Source organism: Bidens hawaiensis, unplaced genomic scaffold (genome assembly GCF_021521415.1).
Source record: "Bidens hawaiensis isolate Kalapana, Puna unplaced genomic scaffold, B.hawaiensis_p1.1 tig00025626_1, whole genome shotgun sequence".
NCBI classification, from domain to species: domain Eukaryota; kingdom Viridiplantae; phylum Streptophyta; class Magnoliopsida; order Asterales; family Asteraceae; genus Bidens; species Bidens hawaiensis.
This window is the reverse complement of record NW_027494104.1, coordinates 135,087-154,644: the sequence shown is the minus strand read 5'-3', so window position 1 is coordinate 154,644 and position 19,558 is coordinate 135,087. Positions and strand designations below refer to the sequence as shown.

At 37.7% G+C, this 19,558-nt stretch overlaps 1 protein-coding gene across 1 annotated transcript; it reads left to right on the top strand.

Annotated features, from left to right (window-relative positions):
- The first annotated feature begins 1,048 nt into the window (after positions 1 to 1,048).
- LOC143571927 (PHD finger protein EHD3-like) lies at positions 1,049 to 19,557 on the top strand. Its single transcript, XM_077057225.1, has 6 exons — positions 1,049 to 1,209; positions 1,387 to 1,590; positions 1,678 to 1,980; positions 5,891 to 5,977; positions 6,061 to 6,821; positions 18,969 to 19,557. The coding sequence occupies exons 1-5, from the start codon at positions 1,081 to 1,083 to the stop codon at positions 6,811 to 6,813; spliced, it is 1,476 nt and encodes a 491-aa protein (XP_076913340.1). The 5' UTR covers positions 1,049 to 1,080; the 3' UTR covers positions 6,814 to 6,821; positions 18,969 to 19,557.
- Position 19,558: the final 1 nt, after the last annotated feature.

Genomic DNA, 19,558 nt, shown 5'->3' with positions numbered 1-19,558 from the left:
AATGAAAAATGCAACATACAAACATCCTATAATTCATAAACTTTACATCAGCTGAACTATCTTGCAATCATGTTTTCCTGATAAATTACTATATTTTAAATTAAAAAATAATAATATTTTTTTAACGATTTTGAGAACAAAAGATGTGTTTTAGTGATTCAGAGCTTTTACCATGGACAAAAAAATCAGTTTCATTTTCATTAAAGATAAGTTAGAGTATTTTTATAGGAATTGAATTTTGAATGGGACACGAAATGGATCCATTAAAAAAATTCATAATGTGTATATGGTTGATAAACATGTGGAACTCTCCTCATATCCCCTATCTTTAAAGATTAACAAACAAGTTTAGTCGGGTGAGGTTTTGGTCTGAACGAGTCAATTAATAAAAAAGTTACTTTGTTGGGGTTGAAACAAGTTTCGGGGAAGGAGGGGTTTTGACCGGAACCCATAACCTGGTCCGACCCAAAAAGATTCACAAATGTTAGGGACCAAGGACCATTGTAGTTACAGAGGTACACAAACTGGTTTAAAACTTAAAACCGGGTTGGTCAACAAAAGTCAAAACCGGTTTATGACCGGTTTCGGTTGGGGTTTTGACCAGTTTTTACCCGATTTCGGCTCGGTTAAGCGTTTTTTACAAACCAATTCCAACCCAGTTTCTAATCATAGTTAGAAAACCTTAGTAAAGTATTAGAATAAAATTTGTAATTGATTAAGCTAATTAAGTTTAACAAAGTGTAAACCTTAGAGTTTTGTAAGCCTGTAGTTGAGTAGTTGACTTAAGTCTTTTAATCAACACTTGAGTTTGACAAACCAACCCTCTGTTTGAAAATTTTAAAACCCGCCTTTGTTTGTTTATCTTTCTTCTCCCCCAAATTCTCTACTCTAGGGCATACATAATTGACATACACTTGTTCAAATCAATCCAACACTCGTTCAATTGAAAACCTACTTGTTCAATTTTCACTTTTAGGGTTTCTTGTTGGTGCTGTCAATTGAATCATGGGTGATGATGATGATGATTATAAGGAAGTCATAACCGCTAATGGGTCCGTGTTGAATTGCACCGATATTCATATGGGTGGTCGGTTGTTGCTCCATGTTGAGGCAACTGCAACTACTTCTCAAGAAGACGGCTTACGAACCTATAAGAGGACTAAACGCACAAGAAAGATGACTAATACTAATTCAGATCATAATAATAAGGTATTAAATTCTATTGCTTTCATTCTCCTTTTCAATTTTCATTCATTTGTAGCTGTGTACAACTTTGTTAACCTAATTTAACATATTATTATATGTGATTGTGTTATCTCTTTTATGCTTGCTGTGTATAATATTCAACTGTTTTCTGAATCATTCAACTCTTTTTTTTTTCTGCAGATAAAGGCTGCTGTAGTTATTGCATTCGACCAATATAAGTTGAGTTTTGATGATGCAATTTCCAACGGGTCAGGTGATTTTTCTAGTAGGAAATGTAACAGTATTGCCTTAGAGAAGACATCTCAGTTACTTAATGGGCATGAAGGTTGCATCAAAAAGGCCCCCGTGACTCATCCAGAAAGTGCACCTACCCCTTTGATTAAGGTAAATTACTTTCTTAAATGTTTGCATCGTCCGTCTTACTCGATGAAATCTTGCTTTTTTCTAAATGTAAGTTGTTTTTCTTATCAGGAATCTCATAATATTGTTGAAAGAAGTGATAATCAAACAAATAATGCTTCTCAAGAACCTTCTCATGTTCCGTCTAGTGGAGTGTTAAAACGACCTGAAGGTTCTAAAAACTCCGAGTTGTGTGAACGTGCGTTATTCGATACTCTAAACTCAGACAAGTACAATGAGTTGCGTCGTCTACTTCTCAAGAATTTTGGTGTTGTAAACGTTAACAGAGTTTCAAATGTTGAATCTATAAGCTCAAAGTTGAAAAATGGAGCTTATGAAACTTCGCCATTGCTTTACCTTAAAGACATTCAACAGGTATTCCTTTTGTTCAGAGTTTGACTTTTCTTGTTAAGATATTAGATTTACTGGTTAGATGTAGCATAGTGGATGATATATCCATGGGGATTATTTTATAAACTTTTGCATGCATATAGAGGGGTTTCCACTTCATCTGACTATTTAGTGTGATAACAGCACAAAAATGTCCTATATGTGATGCCTAAACGGTTGTGTAATTAAAGAGTTTTTGCAGATTATATATGCATAAAATGAAGTGTCAAATGGTCTTATTGTCTCTTTTTAAATTAATGAGCTAAATGTTTGTTCTAACATTTTTGTGAAAAGTATAATACTAACCACTCCTATCCCATCCCCTAAGATAAATAGAACTAGTCGGATGAGCTACGTAATAAGTTTCATATTTGACATGCATTTATATAATGGCAATAAGGTTATCGGCTGCTGATAGAATCCAGAAAACAAAAGATTTATTTTATTGAAATAATAACATAGTTTGCACGATTTGGGAGGGGCTAATGTCCGTTTAACCAATTTGAGATGGCAAGTCTCCAAAGACAAGATAAACTTGATAATCAAAATACACAAGACAAAGATAAAGATACAACCATAGGCCTATTTATTCTAAATAATTGTTAGAAATTTCCCCATAATTTTAGCCCTTGATCTTGACTCCCCAAATCAAGCCTTTGACTAAAACTTCTTGACTTTGACCCTCCATTGAATACTTATCAATACTTCCAGCCGGAAGAAATGACGTGCCCTCAAGTCGAGAAGATGCAAAAGTTGATCCGTGTAGCCTTTCCACAGTGGTCACCATTCTAGGCGTACAACAGCGATAGGAGCGGTCTCAACATAGCGCCATGGTTGACGCCACTCGAGTCTCCTTGTGACACTCAAGGTTTAAAAAGGCGGAAACGAGCCTCGAGGCGTTTTCTGTTAGACTCTCGAGGCGTAAGCCTCGAAACATAATTAAAAAAAAATAAAAAAAAATATATAATCTATAAAATTCACACTTTTAATACTAAAAAATTAAAAATGTATATATAATCTAAATAAATAATGTTGGTTTTATAAGTTTTATGTAAAATTATTAGTTATTTATCGAATATAAAGATAAACGGGCTAAATGTTAAGGTACACACACTAATTTTACACTTTTTATGTAAAAGTATACAACTTTTAGAGACTAAATGTAAACTTGTGTTAGATAGAAGGTTAAATTTCAAAATACCGATACTTTATTAAACCTAAAAGGCTAAAACGCTTCTTCACGCAGCTTCTACTTATTCCTGCAGCCATCCTTCTTAATTTTCGGTAGGTTTCCGGCATGCTTCTGGCGCCGGAATTAGCCGTCGGAAGTCGAGAAGTGCCTTGTAGCTCTATTAATACCATATTCAACAAAAAAAAGTCCAAGAAATAAAAAAAATTGGCATACTTTACAACTTCTAGTGAGGCTTAAGCCTCACCGCCTCGCCTCGACGCCTCACCGCCTCGGACCGCCTCACAAAGGTCAAGGCTTAGGTTTCAGTATACCCTTATTGTTGTTGCTGAATGGGACAGATTCAGATCTGAATGAACCAAATAGCCCCTAAGCCTCTAACGCGTTTTTCTACCGAGACTGCCGAGGCGTAAGCCTCGAGGCGCGCCTCGGAACGCTTTTTTAAACCATGGTGACACTTTTGCAATGCAACAATGTTCTAGTACTACCGACTCTTTGCGCATGGGAAGTCTCAGTTAATCTTAGAGTGATTGTTGCGAGCTCTATTCCATGTTTGACAACTTTGAGGTGTGAATGTGGAGCGAATAGCAACGGTGGGGCAAGGGGTGTGCGCATTGGAATTTTTGTTTGATGTTTGACAGAACCTTCCAAAGGGGAAACACGATATGCAATGTTGTGTAGATGCAGAGGTGCAATGTTGTCCTGTTTTGGTGTTATTGTTGGTGTCAGGTTAGCTGCAGACGGTGGGGGAGGTTTGGTACTATTGGTTCCATTTGAACTCCTTCCCGAACCAGGTTTTACTTTTTTACTTCACCGGATGGGTGTTCCAAAATCCAAACCTCATAGTCATGAGTTCTGCAACATTCGACATTATGGCGTCGAGCTTGGCGTTAATGACAGCTAACTGAGTGACTATTTGTTTGTTCTGGGTTGACTGAACCATGTTTCTCGGCAATGATGATAGAACCCAGAAAACGAAATATTTATTTTATTGAAATAAAAACATAGTTGGCCCGATTCGAGAGGGGCTACTCTCTGATTTAACCAATTTGAGATGGTATGTCTCCAAATACAAGATAAACTTGATAATCAAAATACACAAGACAAAGATAAAGATATGACCATAGTCCTATTTATTCTAAATAATTGTTAGAAACTTTCCCATACAATTTTAGACCTTGACCTTGACTCCCCAAATCAAGCCTTTGACTATAACTTCTTGACTTTGACCCTCCATTGAATACTTATCAGATGAGCATTTGGTACCGAGTACCGGAATACCGGTACCCATACCATACCATGCCATACCATACCGGTACGATACTGAATTGGTATTGTATTGGTAGATTCGATACGGTATTCGGTACCCACTTTTCTTAAAATTCGGTATACGCACACACACTCCGAATTTCAAGAAAAGTGGGTACCCAGTACCGTACCGAATCTATCGGTACAAATACATACTGGCACGGTACCTGTACCGGTACTCGGTACCAAATGCAGTTTACTTTGTTAATGCAATAAGTAGATAGATGAATCTTACTTAACAACATAGCATTTCTCAAAAGAGGTAGGGGTTTTATCATAAATGGTCTCAGAGATTTCTTTCCTAGCCTTTGGTGTTGGTCTTTTTTCCTTTAAGCAGTGAACTTCCTAAAACATTAATCGGGTCTGGTGGGTTTGGGTTACAGGTCAAAATTTCTTGGCTAGATATAGGTTCAGCGAAAACTGATTTCGGGTAAAAACGGGTCATTTTAAAGAGGAATCAATTTGTTCGGGTCTAAAACAGGTCATTTTAAAAAGGTATCAATTTGGTTTGGGTCAAAACGGCTTGTTATAAAAAGGCAATGATTTGGTTCGTGTCACTGGCTGTTTGAAAAAAAAGCATCAATTTGGTTCAGGTCAATACTGATCCTGCCCAAAATGGAGTCATGTTGAAATGAGTGGTCTTAGAAAAAGGTACCCAAGTAGGTTTCCCACTATATTATTTTATGATGGCTCGTGGTGGTGGTGGTGGGGACAATTACGAGGCGATGTTGGAGGGGCGACTATGGTGGTGGAAATAGCGGCTGCGACATTGGTAAGTGGCCACGATGTCAATGGCGGCAACGGCAGTTGCAACGTCGTCAGCAGTGGGGAGTTGGCGTTGCCGATGTTCGTGAAGACAAATAACGGCATGTGTGGTGCTAACCTATTAGGACTCCTTTAACAATTTTTATAACTGCTACCCATTTTGACATTTGACCCATTGACTAATTTAAGTAGACTCAAATTGACCCGTTGACTGATTTGCGATGACTAAAAATGATCCCATATACAGTTTAGTTTTGCCCAAAGCAATCCATTCTTTGAAGAATGAATGACTCATGATTGCCACCTATAGTGGATTGTATTTCATTGACCATGTTCATAGATTTAAACACTTTGTTATCTTTGTTGATAATATTTCCATGAACTATTTGGGTCTATGCACAGCAATCTAGTGTTAACTTTTTTAAGCTTATTGAATATATCATATCAAAGTTCTAAATACATACATATCTATCGGCTATAAGAGTATCTTTTTATTATTCTCCTTCGTCATGTTTCATGATATATGCTTGTCACATTTATAATATCTGTGCGAAAACCGTCAATATTCGTTATTTGAACGTGAATAAGGTCTAGCATGTTTACTGATATCTTCAACTTGACCAATCTTGATAGGTATTTACAAAGCTTCAACAAGTTGGCAATGAAATGGTTACACTTGCAAAGAGTCTTTCTGATAAATCCAGGGCCCACTTTGAGCAGGTACAACATACCAACAAACATACAAATCTAAACACCAACTTATTCACAATTGCTATCTTAACGTGCATGAACTTGTGCAACAGTTTGTCTGGTGCAAAGGATGTGGAGGAAAAGCCGATGTCAAAAACAGTTTAGTCTGTGATTCATGTGAAGATATATACCATCTTTCATGTACCGAGCTTGTAGGCGCATCAATCCCTCCTAAATGCTGGTATTGTGCCACCTGCGTTTCAAACGAAATCGGTTCTCATGATAATTGCACGGTCTGTGTGAAGCTAAAATCCACTGCTTCTGTACACCAACCAGAAGATCTGCATAATGTACACCAATCCCAAGATCTACTTAATGTTGTAACCGAGGAGAGCCAAAGACGTCAATGCATTTGTAATATTTGCAAAAACGAGGTGAAGGTAGACGAAAAGTATAGAACATGTGGGCATTTAGAATGTCCTCACAAATTCTACCATGACAAATGTCTGACCAGCAAACAGTTGGGTGTTTATGGTTCGTGTTGGTACTGCCCGTCTTGTTTATGTAGATGTTGTCTTGTGGATAAAGATGATGATCAGATTGTGCTTTGTGATGGCTGTGATCAGGCGTATCATATTTACTGTACGTCCCCGCAACTTGATTCTATTCCGGAAGGAAATTGGTTTTGTGTAAAGTGTGACAGGGATTTAAAGAGAATAAGAAGTATGAAAATGGCGTATGAGAGTATGCATAAGAAGGTGAAAGTAGAAGATGAAACAGAGAAGGGTGAACTTGAAGGACTGGATATGCTTGTAAGTGCGGTTAAAACATTGAGTCATGAGAATACTGGTTGTAATATGAGATAAAACGTCAGGTTGAGATGAAGTATTTTGGTAGATTGTACACTACAACGTTAATGTTTTTGAATTGAGATTGTATTTAGGTTTGTACACCTTTCTTTTGACTGTTTTTTTTTTGGTGAAGTGAAGGCATAGACATTCATGAATACTTGTTATGCTACTCATAATAAAATGATAACTTGTTGGATATTTTGGGCATATGTTTGTGAAACTCTTCCTGTGATTTGTGAAAATGCATCCTCCATCGACCCCACCACACAACAGTTGAAACAAACGATGTCATCGACAACTTCACCGTCGTTGACTGACAACTTCACCGTCGTTACCACCATAGCTTCTGCCTTCTTCGATAAAGCTAGTGTCTCCACTGCTGCCATTGACACCGCCCAAGTGGTTGCAACCATTTCCACCACCACCTTGCAGCTACCACATACATGGCTCGCCTCCTTGGCTAGGGTCTAGTGGAACCCATTTGGATAGTTTTTTTTTTTCTCCTCTAAAAACGACTAATTTCAACCCGAACGAATTCCGTTTAAACTCGCTTTCACCGAACCAAATTTACACTTTTCTATAACAGCCAATTCTCATTCTGAATCAAACTCGTCTCGTTTCAAACCCCGATTGACCCAAACATTTTTTTGACAAGATACCCATCCAACCCCGCTGTTTAGGCAGAGGCTTAGGTGTCAGATTTATATAATAGTTACAACAATAAGTTACACACATGCCATAGTTTTAAAATTATAAAGTACATGTTTTATAAGTTACAGTACAATTGATGAAGGGAATATGTTAATGTACTAGAACAATGCAGCTCGCCCTACCAGCAGATAAGCTCATCAGGTCATATGGCCAAATGTTAAAAATACAGAAAACATCTCTGGATGAGACCTTTACAGTAGCAAGTCATAAGTTCAACACTCAACATGTGTTGACATCACACACGATCTAAAGCAAAGATCATCTGATCACATGGGTAAGCGAACCCTTTCCTTAAAAAGTGAACACTGGTTTCTTACAACAAGTATGTAAAGACCAGACCTGCAATAGAGAAAATATAGAAAAGGTATACCTAATTAAGCTAGAGCTACCGCCAACAGTTTTTGCTAGAAACCCACCCTATATAAGGATGCATTAGACATATATCCTAGGTAATTCATTCGAGCTTGGAAAGTTAGGCTGAAACTGTTGATTTTTGGGGCATTAAAATGTTATGAATTAGGCAATTAAGGCTTTAGGCCTAATTATTAGAAGTTTATGAAGGAAACTTTAGATTTAAGGGGTGTCTACTTGGGGTAATATATTAAAACCCTAAACAGGTTTGGAAGATGAACGAAGTTGTAATCGCTTGATAGCTTCTTCTTTCCACTGTGTTCCGAGTTTCATTTAACTAAGGAAAGAAAAGAAAAACGAGAGATGGAAAAAATATGTTGTGTTCCCAAGTTTCATTTAAGAAAGGAAAAAGAAGAAAAAGTTAAATGTTGTTGAGGTGCCTAACGAGGTGCTTTGATATGAACACATTTCTGTTCATTCATTTACGGCTGTGAACATTTGTTTAAGTTCATTCATCATCTACGATCATTTGTTTATGTTTACTCATTTATGTCCTTTCGTTTGTTACGTAATTGTTTTAAATTAACTTGTGGTACTAATTCTCCCATCATTTTTATATTTGTTTAATTTTTCATATTTGTACGTGTGTTCATTTATTCGAAACTCGCATCTAACTCATTTATAACTCGTCTACCGATGTTTAGACTTTAATATTATGGGTCAAGTTATTTTACAAAGGGTAACAAAAATGAGAAGTGTGAAAAGCCATAATAATTGACATGTGTCAAGTGGGGACCAAAAGAAAAAGGGTATAGAGGTAATTGTACACATTTTTTCTCTCTCCACATGCAAAGCACATGTTAATACCCCCAACATTTTAGAATGTTTATAACTTTTTCGTATGACATTTTTTTTAAAAAAATATCATCATAATAACAAGCGTTTTTTTATCTTTAATATGAGTATGATTTTTGTTATATAAAATTTAAAATAAAAATCACGTCATTGTGTCTTTTCGCACACCATTGTGTCTTTTCGCTTATCATTGTGTCTTTTTTTGTCATTATGTCTTTTTGCACACCATTGTGTCTTTTCGAACACCATTGTGTCTTTTTTCGCACACCATTGCGTCTTTTTTCGCACACCATTGCGTCTTTTTTCGTCATTGTGTCTTTTCGCACACCATTGTGTCTTTTCGATTATCATTGTCTTTTTTCGTCATTATGTCTTTTTGCATACCATTGTGTCTTTTCGCTTTTTTCGTCATTATGTCTTTTCGCACACCATTGTGTCTTTTCGCTTATCATCGTGTCTTTTTCGTCACTGTGTCTTTTCGCACACCATTGTGTCTTTTCGCACACCATGGTGTCTTTTCACTTATCATTGTGTCTTTTTTCGTCATTGTGTCATTTCGCACACAATTGTGTTTTTTCGCTTATCATTGTGTCTTTTTCGTCATTGTGTCTTTTTTCGCACACCATTGTGTCTTTTCGCACACCATTGTGTCTTTTCGCTTATCATTGTGTCTTTTTTCGTCATTGTGTCTTTTCGCACACCATTGTGTCTTTTCGCTTATCATTGTGTCTTTTTTCGTCATTGTGTCTTTTCGCACACTATTGTGTCTTTTTATCTAATACATAAAACACAATGCTTAATACATGTTACACAATAACTTGAAACGTAAAACACAATGGTGAATACGTATAACAAAATGACCTAAAACGTAAGACACAATGGTGAATACGTATAACACAATGACCTAAAACGTAAGACACAATGGTGAATACGTATAACACAATGACTTGAAACGTAAAACACAATGGAAACAACATATTACACAATGACACAATGAACAACAAAAAAACACAATTAAGAAAACCATTAATTTTTTTTAATTTTTATATAACAATATGATACTCATATTAAAGATAAAAAAACGCTTATTATTATGGTGATTTAAAAAAAATAATGTCGTATGAAAAAGTTATTGACATTTTAAAATGATGGGGGAATTGACATGTGTCTTGCATGTAGAGAGAGAAAGTCAACAAAGATGGGTTATTACCTCCATGCCCTTTTCATTAATTTTTATTTATTAAATTAATCTAAGCCATTCAAATCTAAGATCAATGGAGTGGATTCCTTCTCACCCTTCTCATTTTTGTTGTCCTTTGTATTTTAACTTTACCCTAATTTAGATGCCTTTGTTTAATTGCTTATACCTACGATGCCGTATATTGTTGAATTTGATGACAATTAAGGTTGGTGTTCATTTGTGTTACTTATGTTCCTTTAGAATATTAACTAATAGATTATACTAGTATATAGATTATATTTGTATAATTAATGAGATAATCTTATCTCAAAAGATGTTTATCTCTTCGTATACGTTTGTCTATTAAAGGGGCTGAGATTAATGAGATTAACCAAGCATTCAATAATATTTTCCATCACGGTATCATCCTTTAGATCCTAACCCTACAGCCGCCATCCTCTCCCGCTCATACCTCCCCTCCCCTTGCTGGCCTATTTGTTCCTGCACCGGTCTTCTCCTCCTCCTCTCGGTGACTAACGATGGCCACACAGATCCACCCAACCATCACCGTCACAAATATACGGACTTTTGTTCCGATAATCCTCGACAACGCTAGCGCTCAATACGTTACGTGGTCAGAGCTTTTTCGAATTCATTGTACCGCGTACCAAGTAGCACACCACCTTCAGCCACGGGTTGCATTATCTTCCTCCACATCAGCCCCGGCTTCATCCGACAAAGACAAGGGATCAGCGGTCCAGCAACAAACCGAAGAAGATTGGAACCGTATCGACGCCATTGTCTTACAATGGATATACGGTACCATATCCATTGATCTTATTCAAACCATCATGAAGAAAAATACTACTGCCTATGACGCCTGGACCGCGTTGGAAAATTTGTTCCAGGATAACAAAAGCGCTCGGGCTTTGCACCTTCAATTGAAACTCAACAATACGCGCCTGGAATCATTCAAAGACATGGCATCGTATTGTAAAGAAGTGAAGATTTTGGCTTATCAGCTTTCAAACGTGGAGGTTCCACTCTCACAGACTCAATTGGTGCTTCAAGTTCTTTGTGGCCTCATGGATCAATATCGCACCATAGCCACCGTCATCCGCTCCACCAACCCTCTACCGGACTTTAACGGTACCCGCTCACAGCTTTGTCAAGAAGAAATCGAGATTGCAGCTCGCGCGCTTCATGCCACACAAACTGCAGATACCGCCCTACAAACCTCGGCCAAACCCGATACAACAACAGACAAATCACCGAATTCCTGGTCCGATTACTCTACTGATCGGACTTACTCTACTGATCGGGGTCGGGGACGGAACCGTGGGCGCGATCGTGGTCGGGGACACAACAATTACGGACGGGGCAGAGGGGGAACAACATATCAACAATACACTCCATGGGGTCCTTTGCTCGCGTTTCAACCGGGTGCTTCGCAACAAGCTTGGCAACAGTGGCCGGTTATGCCACCATGTCCGTCCCCGACGGCTGCTAAAACACCGACGCAGCCGGCTCCAGGCATCTTAGGACCAAGACCCGCACAAGCATACCCGATGGGGTACGTTCCTACCGACATTGACCAGGCTTTTCAAGGAATGTCACTCTATCCGCCCGAGCAGCCATGGTATATGGATACTGGTGCAACTAACCACATGACCAACCATCCAGGTAATTTCTCCTCCCTTTTTAATACCGGCATCTCACGTAATATAATTGTTGGTGACGGTAATATCATCCAGTGACTGGACAAGGCAACCAAACACTTAAACCACCCCTACCCACCCTTAAAATTAAATAACGTGCTTCTAGCACTGAACATTATCAAAAACTTACTTTCCATCCGCCGCCTAACTACCGAAAACCAAATTTCAACCAAATTTGACCCTTTTGGTTTTCTTGTGAAGGATCTCAAGACCAAGTCACATATCCTCCGCAGCAATAGCACCGGGGACCTATATCCGCTCACGCCCGAGACCCTATCCAAGATTCGCTCACCATCCACTTTTGCTGCTTTATCCCAAGACGTGTGGCATCAACGCCTAGGCCACCCGCCTCCCGATTTATTAAAGTTTTTAAATAAGTCATATTTTATCAATTGTAATAGAATTCATTCTCAAGTTTGTGAACCATGTGTTTTTGGCAAAAGTATTAGACTACCGTTTATTGATTCTTAACTTCACTTGTATGCCTTTTGATCTATTACATAGTGACTTATGGACATCGCCTATTGTTAGCATGGGTGGTCACCGATATTATATCCTATTTATCGATGAACACCTGAATTTTTTATGGACATACCCTATTTCACATAAATCTCAAGTGTTTTCAGTTTTTAAACAATTTTACACTTTCATCGAAACTCAGTTTGAACGAAAAATCAAACAGTTTCAATGTGACAACGGAAGGGAATATTCAAATAACTACTTCCAAACATTCTGTCACCAAACCGGAATGCAATTTCGCTTCTCGTGTCCCCACACATCCTCCCAAAATGGAAAAGCGGAACGCACCATTCGCTCCATTAACAACATCGTTCGCACTCTCCTAGCCCAAGCCAACCTACCCAACACTTTCTGGCACCATGCTTTGGAAGTGGCAACTTACCTCCTCAACATTTTACCCAACAAAACCCTTAAATTTAAAACCCCGACACACCTTCTTTACAATCGTTCACCTACATATGACCACTTACGTGTGTTCGGTTGTTTGTGCTATCTTTTACTCCCATACACAACAATTCACAAATTGGAACATCGTTCCATGCCGTGTGTTTTCCTTGGCTATCCAAATCAACACCGTGGATATAAATGTCTTGACCTTAAAAATCACAAAATTATCATTTGTCGGCACGTTCGGTTTGACGAATCCTCATTCCCTTTCAAAATCATAAACAAACCGAACTTACAAGATTACCGTTTCTTGAAAGAAGGTCTTCACCCTTATTTTTGGCCTAACATCTCTAATCCCACACAACCCACACATAAGACGGCCCAAAACTCACCATTACCTACGACCCTAACACGACCCACTACACCTTCTACCCACAATCCCAGCTCACTACCCGTTGTCTATTCCCGCCGGCCCAAAGACCAACCCCCCATCCCACGACCTGTCTTTCCTCCCACTCCAAATGCCCCACCTATGGCCCACCAAATCCCACCTATTAGCTCTTCGGCCAATCCACCAACTCACATAAATACATCCGATCCGGCCCACACTACTCAAAATACAAATACACGTACTATCCGTACCCGCTCAATGGACGGAATCACCAAACCCAAACAAGCCTTTAATCTAAACTCGGCATCAATCGCTCCTATACCCCGTAACCCATCGGTTGCCTTGTCCACACCAGAATAGCGCCAAGCAATGAAAATTGAGTTTGATGCCCTTATTAAAAATGGGACGTGGGAATTGATCCCCCGTCAACCGGGAATGAATGTTATACGAAGTATGTGGCTTTTTCGCCATAAATTTAGATCTGACGGTACTCTGGAATGGTATAAAGCAAGGTTGGTTTGTGATGGTCGAAACCAACAGCTGGGAGTTGATTGTGGGGAAACGTTCAGTCCAGTGGTTAAACCGATAACAATACGCACCGTGTTATCTTTGGCTTTAACACAATCTTGGCCGGTTCATCAGTTAGATGTGACAAATGCCTTTTTTACACGGTCATCTGAATGAAACTGTATACATGTATCAACCTATGAGGTTCAGACATCGGGATTATCCAGACCACATATACCGACTTAGAAAATAGTTATACGGACTAAAACAAGCACCTAGGGCATGGTACCAACGGTTCACGAATTTTGTTACCACTTTGGGATTTCGTCAAAGTCGTTGTGACAACTCTTTATTCGTCTTCAAACACGACAGCAACATGGCATATTTATTAATTTATGTTGACGATATTATCCTCACCACATCATCTGATACACTTCGTCAGAACCTCACGGGCAAGCTTGCTTCGGAGTTTGCCATGAAGGACCTCGGCCCCCTTAGTTTCTTCTTGGGGATATCGGTAAAAAGAAACGGTAACCGAATGTTTCTATCTCAAAGTAATTATGTCAACGACATTCTTACAAGAGCAGGCATGTCTTCTTGTAAATCCGTTCCTACGCCCGTCGAGACTAAATCTAAACTAAGCTCCGAAGCTGGTACACCGTTTACAGATCCAACGTTATACAGAAGTCTTGCTGGGGCTCTACAGTACTTAACATTTACCCGCTCCGACATCTCGTATGCGGTTCAGCAGGTCTACATGCATATGCACGCACCTCATCTCTCCCACTGGAATGCTCTGCTCTGCATTCTCCGTTACTTACGAGGCACTCAACATCTCGGCCTCAACCTCGGCAACTCGGGTAATCAGCAGCTTCGGGCATACACGGACGCCGATTGAGCGGGCTGTCCGGATACCCGTAGATCTACATCCGGGTTTTGTGTCTACTTTGGCGACAATCTGCTCTCGTGGTCGTCAAAACGTCAGACAACTGTGTCACGTTCCAGTGATGAGGCCGAGTACCGGGGCGTCGCCAACGTTTTTGCTGAAATTTGTTGTTTACGAAATCTGTTGCTTGAACTTCAACGACCGTTATCTTCAACTTCGTTGGTCTATTGCGATAACATCAGTGCAATTTACTTATCTGGTAACCCCGTACAACATCAAAGAACAAAACACATTGAGCTCGACATTCACTTTGTGCGGGTACAAGTGCAACGAGGGAAGGTTCGGATTCTACATGTCCCTACGCGATATCAGATCGCGAACATTTTCACCAAAGGGCTACCGAAAATTTTATTTGAAGATTTCAGATCCAGTCTCAGCATCCGAGAGCCTCCCGCTTCGACTGCAGGGGCGTAATAGATTATAATTGTATATATATTATATTTGTATAATTAATGAGATAATCTTATCTCAAAAGATGTTTATCTCTTTGTATACGATTGCCTATTAAAGGGGCTGAGATTAATGAGATTAACCAAGCATTCAATAATATTTTCCATCATTAACTAACACACATAAATCACAAACACCTTCTTTTGGAAAAACAAACAAACAAACAAGAAAAGAAAATCCATTCATGTAAGTGTTCATACTTGAAATTTGTTTGGATAAAGTGATAGACGGGTACCCGCCCCTGTTCATTCAGTTAATTCGTTTACAGGTCGAATTATTAGCGGAAAGATTATCAATGATTCAGTATACTGTTTAATTTCGTGTCAAAATTTAGAAGTTTTAAGTCCTAGACATCCACCTCCAAATTGTTCAATGGACATGAGCTAAAAATATATATCCAATAAGTTACCATTGCATAGGATTAATACATTCATGGCGGTGACGAATCCAGAAATTTTATCCGATGAATTAAAAAAACAACATTGAACGGGTCAAGTTAATTAAAAATGGGACGGACAAACTAAAATGGGTTGGGTAAAAAAATATATTAAATTAACTATGTATAGAAATGTAAGCAACAAATTTCGTTAAATATAATAAACAAAATACACATTACAATTGACCTCTACATAATTTCATCTTTTGAAAACGGTCAATTACAGCCTCGTTAATAACACTTGCAAGTGTTTCCTTTTCAAAACTACAAGTTACAAAGCGTTTAGTCTATCGTATTTTCGCACAGTATCCATGTACATACCTGAGATGTGAAATGGCAGGCTTCTGTTGGTATCCCACTCCCGTATAAGTTGCAAATCCCAAATTTTTAATTGATGAAATGGTCAGACAACTAAGCAATCTTCGCTTAATTGTTATTTCTCAAAACAAAATTAAATTCGAGCTTGAAAAATTGGGCTCAAAGAGTTGATTTTTGGGGCACTAAAAAGTTATTAGTGGGGCAATTAGGTCTTTAGGCCAAATATATTAAAAGTTTATGAAGGAAACTATAGATGTAAGGGGTGCCTACACCCTCCTGACTCAATACTTAATACTGAATTCATCCCTTACTCATGGATATTATGTATTCAATTTACATCTAATTGTGAAGATAACATCTTCCAAACCTGTTTAGGGTCTAAAACTCGAAACTTTTTGAGTTAACATTTTTCAACAAAAACCCTTTTGACTGTTGTTATGTACGTACCGACAACTTAAAATTTAAGAAGTATCGGCCTGTAAACGAACCGAACGTTCGGCGAATTGTTCGTGAATTGTTCGGCGGGAAGTTCATTTATGTTCGTTTATTTAATAAACGAACGAACTTGAACAAAAAGTTTGTGTTCGTTTAATTAAACGAACGAACATGAACACATGTTCCGTTCATTCATTTATGTTCATGAACGTTCGTCTATGTTCGTTTATGTTTGTTTATTTATGTGTTAATAAAAAATAATTAAATATTATTTGGATGAATTATATACTTAAAGTAAACTGGTGAGTAGTGGTTTTCTTTTTCTTTTTTTCCCTTGGTTAACAACCAAGCAAAACTCTCTACATTTATTCACTACCCCTACTCCTACATGCTTGACGAACTTAAGGAGGGATTTTCTTTATCTCAACCAAAAATGCAAATCATGATCAATGAACTTCTTAATGTCGTGGAACCCGGATGGAAAGAGGCTTCAGCAAGAATGGAGAGTAGAGTGTTGTGCAATGAAGTGAAGTGTGCCGTCACCAGAAATTTCATAAGAGAAGAAAGATCGTAGCTTAGCTGTATAGTTATATTTGTTAATTTGTGTCCATTTAAGTGTTTCATTTATGTTTGTTTATGTTTGTATGTGTTCATATATGTTCATTTATCATTTAGAAACGAACACATATATTCATTTTTTTAAATAAACGGACATGAACATAAATATTTGTTCGATTAAGTGTTCGTGTTCCTTTAAAGTTAAATGAACGAACACGGACATGCCCTTGTTCGTGTTCTTTCAATTCGTTTACATGCTTTCATTATTCACATTGATGAATACATCGGTCTTAATCTCTAGGCTCTGCCGATTTTATTTGTGTTCGTGAACCATTCATGAACACATTAATTTCCTTAATGAACGAACACGAACAAAAAATCGCGTTCGGTAAGTTTTCGTGAACACATTATTTCCTTAACGAACGAACACGAGCAATGCCTTGTTCGTGTTCGTTCGGTTCGTTTACCGCCCTAGAAGTAGGCATGGCATAGTGATAACTAATGTGCTAATAATTAAAATGTCCCAACACTTGTCGTTTCCTTGGAACCGGAATGAATGGTTCTTATTTATTTTATTTTTATCCAAGAGATGCACAACACAATTCTATTTTCTTTTTTTTTGTACGACTAATATTCACTTTAAGTTAAACCTTAATTGCTTTGCTTTGATGTTCAAATTCAAGGCAAGTCACAAGAAAATCAAAATGATTTCTCAGAAAGTATTGAGAAAATTTTGATACAACTTAAAGCAAATCCCTTGTGGCATTAAAACCGAAACGAAGAAGTAGAGAGGAAATGAAGTAGTAGTTTAAATGCTCTTACTTCTTTCAATAAGGAAACTTTGACAATAATAAATGGAAGCTACCATGGTTGTGATCAAGGTAGGGTACAACTAACAACGTGTGGGCACACGCGTTTTGCCGTAAGCTCACGATGGACAATGGAAAATGCATCCCGATCATGAAATTATATCGAAATAATGTGTAATTAGCATTACCGGCGAATATGGAAAGAACTGGAAAGATAACATGAACATCTTTGGAAAATTACGTGTAGCTTGTTCTTGATCTCTTCTGTTAATAGAAATAAACACCAAAACATTATATATACGCGTATGCATTAAATTATTTTACTTGGAAACAGATATATTTGAGAATGACATTATGACAGAATCTAAAAGAAACATTCCTTCATCGGGGCAATGTGTTGTCATGGGCTATGAAGGCAGTGATGAAGTTTCTTACTTGTTTACGGTTATGCAACACACTAAAGTTAATTATTTTTAATCAATTAATCAATACAAATTTTTAGTTCTTTTGAATTCTTTCGATAGATAACACACACATAGTTTTGCTATCTATTTTTTAAAAAGAAGTTAACGTCTATATGCGAGAACAAGAACTATTGGAATATCATTCAAAATTTTATACAAAACATACGATATGTTTAAAGGAATAAAAGTTGTGAGTTACAATTGAAAATGAAATACGAAGAATGGGTAGAAGAACAGAATGCTAAGGTCCGTGTTTGACGGAGTTTCCTCGATACATATTTCGGGTTTTCTCTTAGTACATATTTGTCTCCCGTGATACGACAATTGTAGATTCATTGTGCTAGCCGAAGTAGACCATCGAGCTAGAATTGCATCTTCAAATATATAACAATACATTTAGGGAAAGTATGTGTTTTTGAGTGTTCTTTAAAGTACACAAAGTCTCTCAAGAAGTTCTAATTTCTCTAGCATATCTCTACTAAGGCAACACCTTAATTAAATGATTGAAAATCAAGTAAGAACTACTCACCACGTTAAATTGTATTAAACTTATCAAAAGCAACTAAACTCATTTATGTTTCGATTTCGCTTATAGTATGTTACGTCTTTAAAATCTTTGTTAAACAAGTGTCTATTAATTCTTCATGATGTTGTGAAAATACGAACTAAGGTGACCGAACAATTAATTGCAACTTGTGCACAACAAAGTGGGAACTGCTTCTCACGCGGGCAGCGGGAACCTTGAACAATCCCGACTACCACCAACTTGCCGTGGCATGAGTGTGCATTGTGCAAAGTCCGCCATCAAGTGCCTACCACTCAGGATAGACACATGTGTGTGAGTTTAAGGTCTCCGCTGGTTGCTTTGTGTAAGGAAGTAATATCTAAAATGCATAGTCTGTGAGAAGTTAGACTCTGCTGCTTACCAATCACATAATGCTGTAATCGACGAAAGTCGATCAAATCAAACTCAAAATCAATACATTTGTAGTATTTGCAAACCGAGGTGAAGACAGACGACAGGTTCAGAACATGTGGGAATTTTATATGTGCTCACAAATTCTACCATGACAAATGTTTAACAAGCAAACAGTAGGGTGTTTATGGCTCGTGTAATATGAGTCGAAATTGCAAGGTAGAAAATGAAGTCTTTTTGGTAGGTTTGATTACACTGTTTTTTCGGTGAAGTGAGGCCGAAACTAACATAAATACTTGTTATGCAACCTGTGACTGAATATAATAACTTGTTGGTTACTTTAGGCACTTGTTTGTATAACTCTTTGGATATACGTTTGTATAATAATTGCAACAACTAATAGTAGTACTAGTAATAAAAGTTGCACGCATGCAATCGTTTTTAAGCTATAAAGTACATGTTTTATTATTTTACTGCTTACAACTACAACAAACCGGTAAGATGATCGAACAATAAAAATAAACTGCATAAATCGAAAAACGTACTAATCAAAATACATAGTTATTAAATATAATCAACCCATAGATCAACACAAACGATACACTATATTATACACATTTGGTGACACCCAAAAAATTAAGCTAATCATTTTGACCGCAACCAGAACAACAGAACAAAATTTTAATCACGGCCTTCAACACGTTACCACGTCGCGGACCGTCTCTGTTGGCTTCCTTCATTTTTTATCCCACTTTCTTGGGTTAATTTGGCTATAAGGTAGGTTTGCCTATATATAGTAAGTGTTGAAT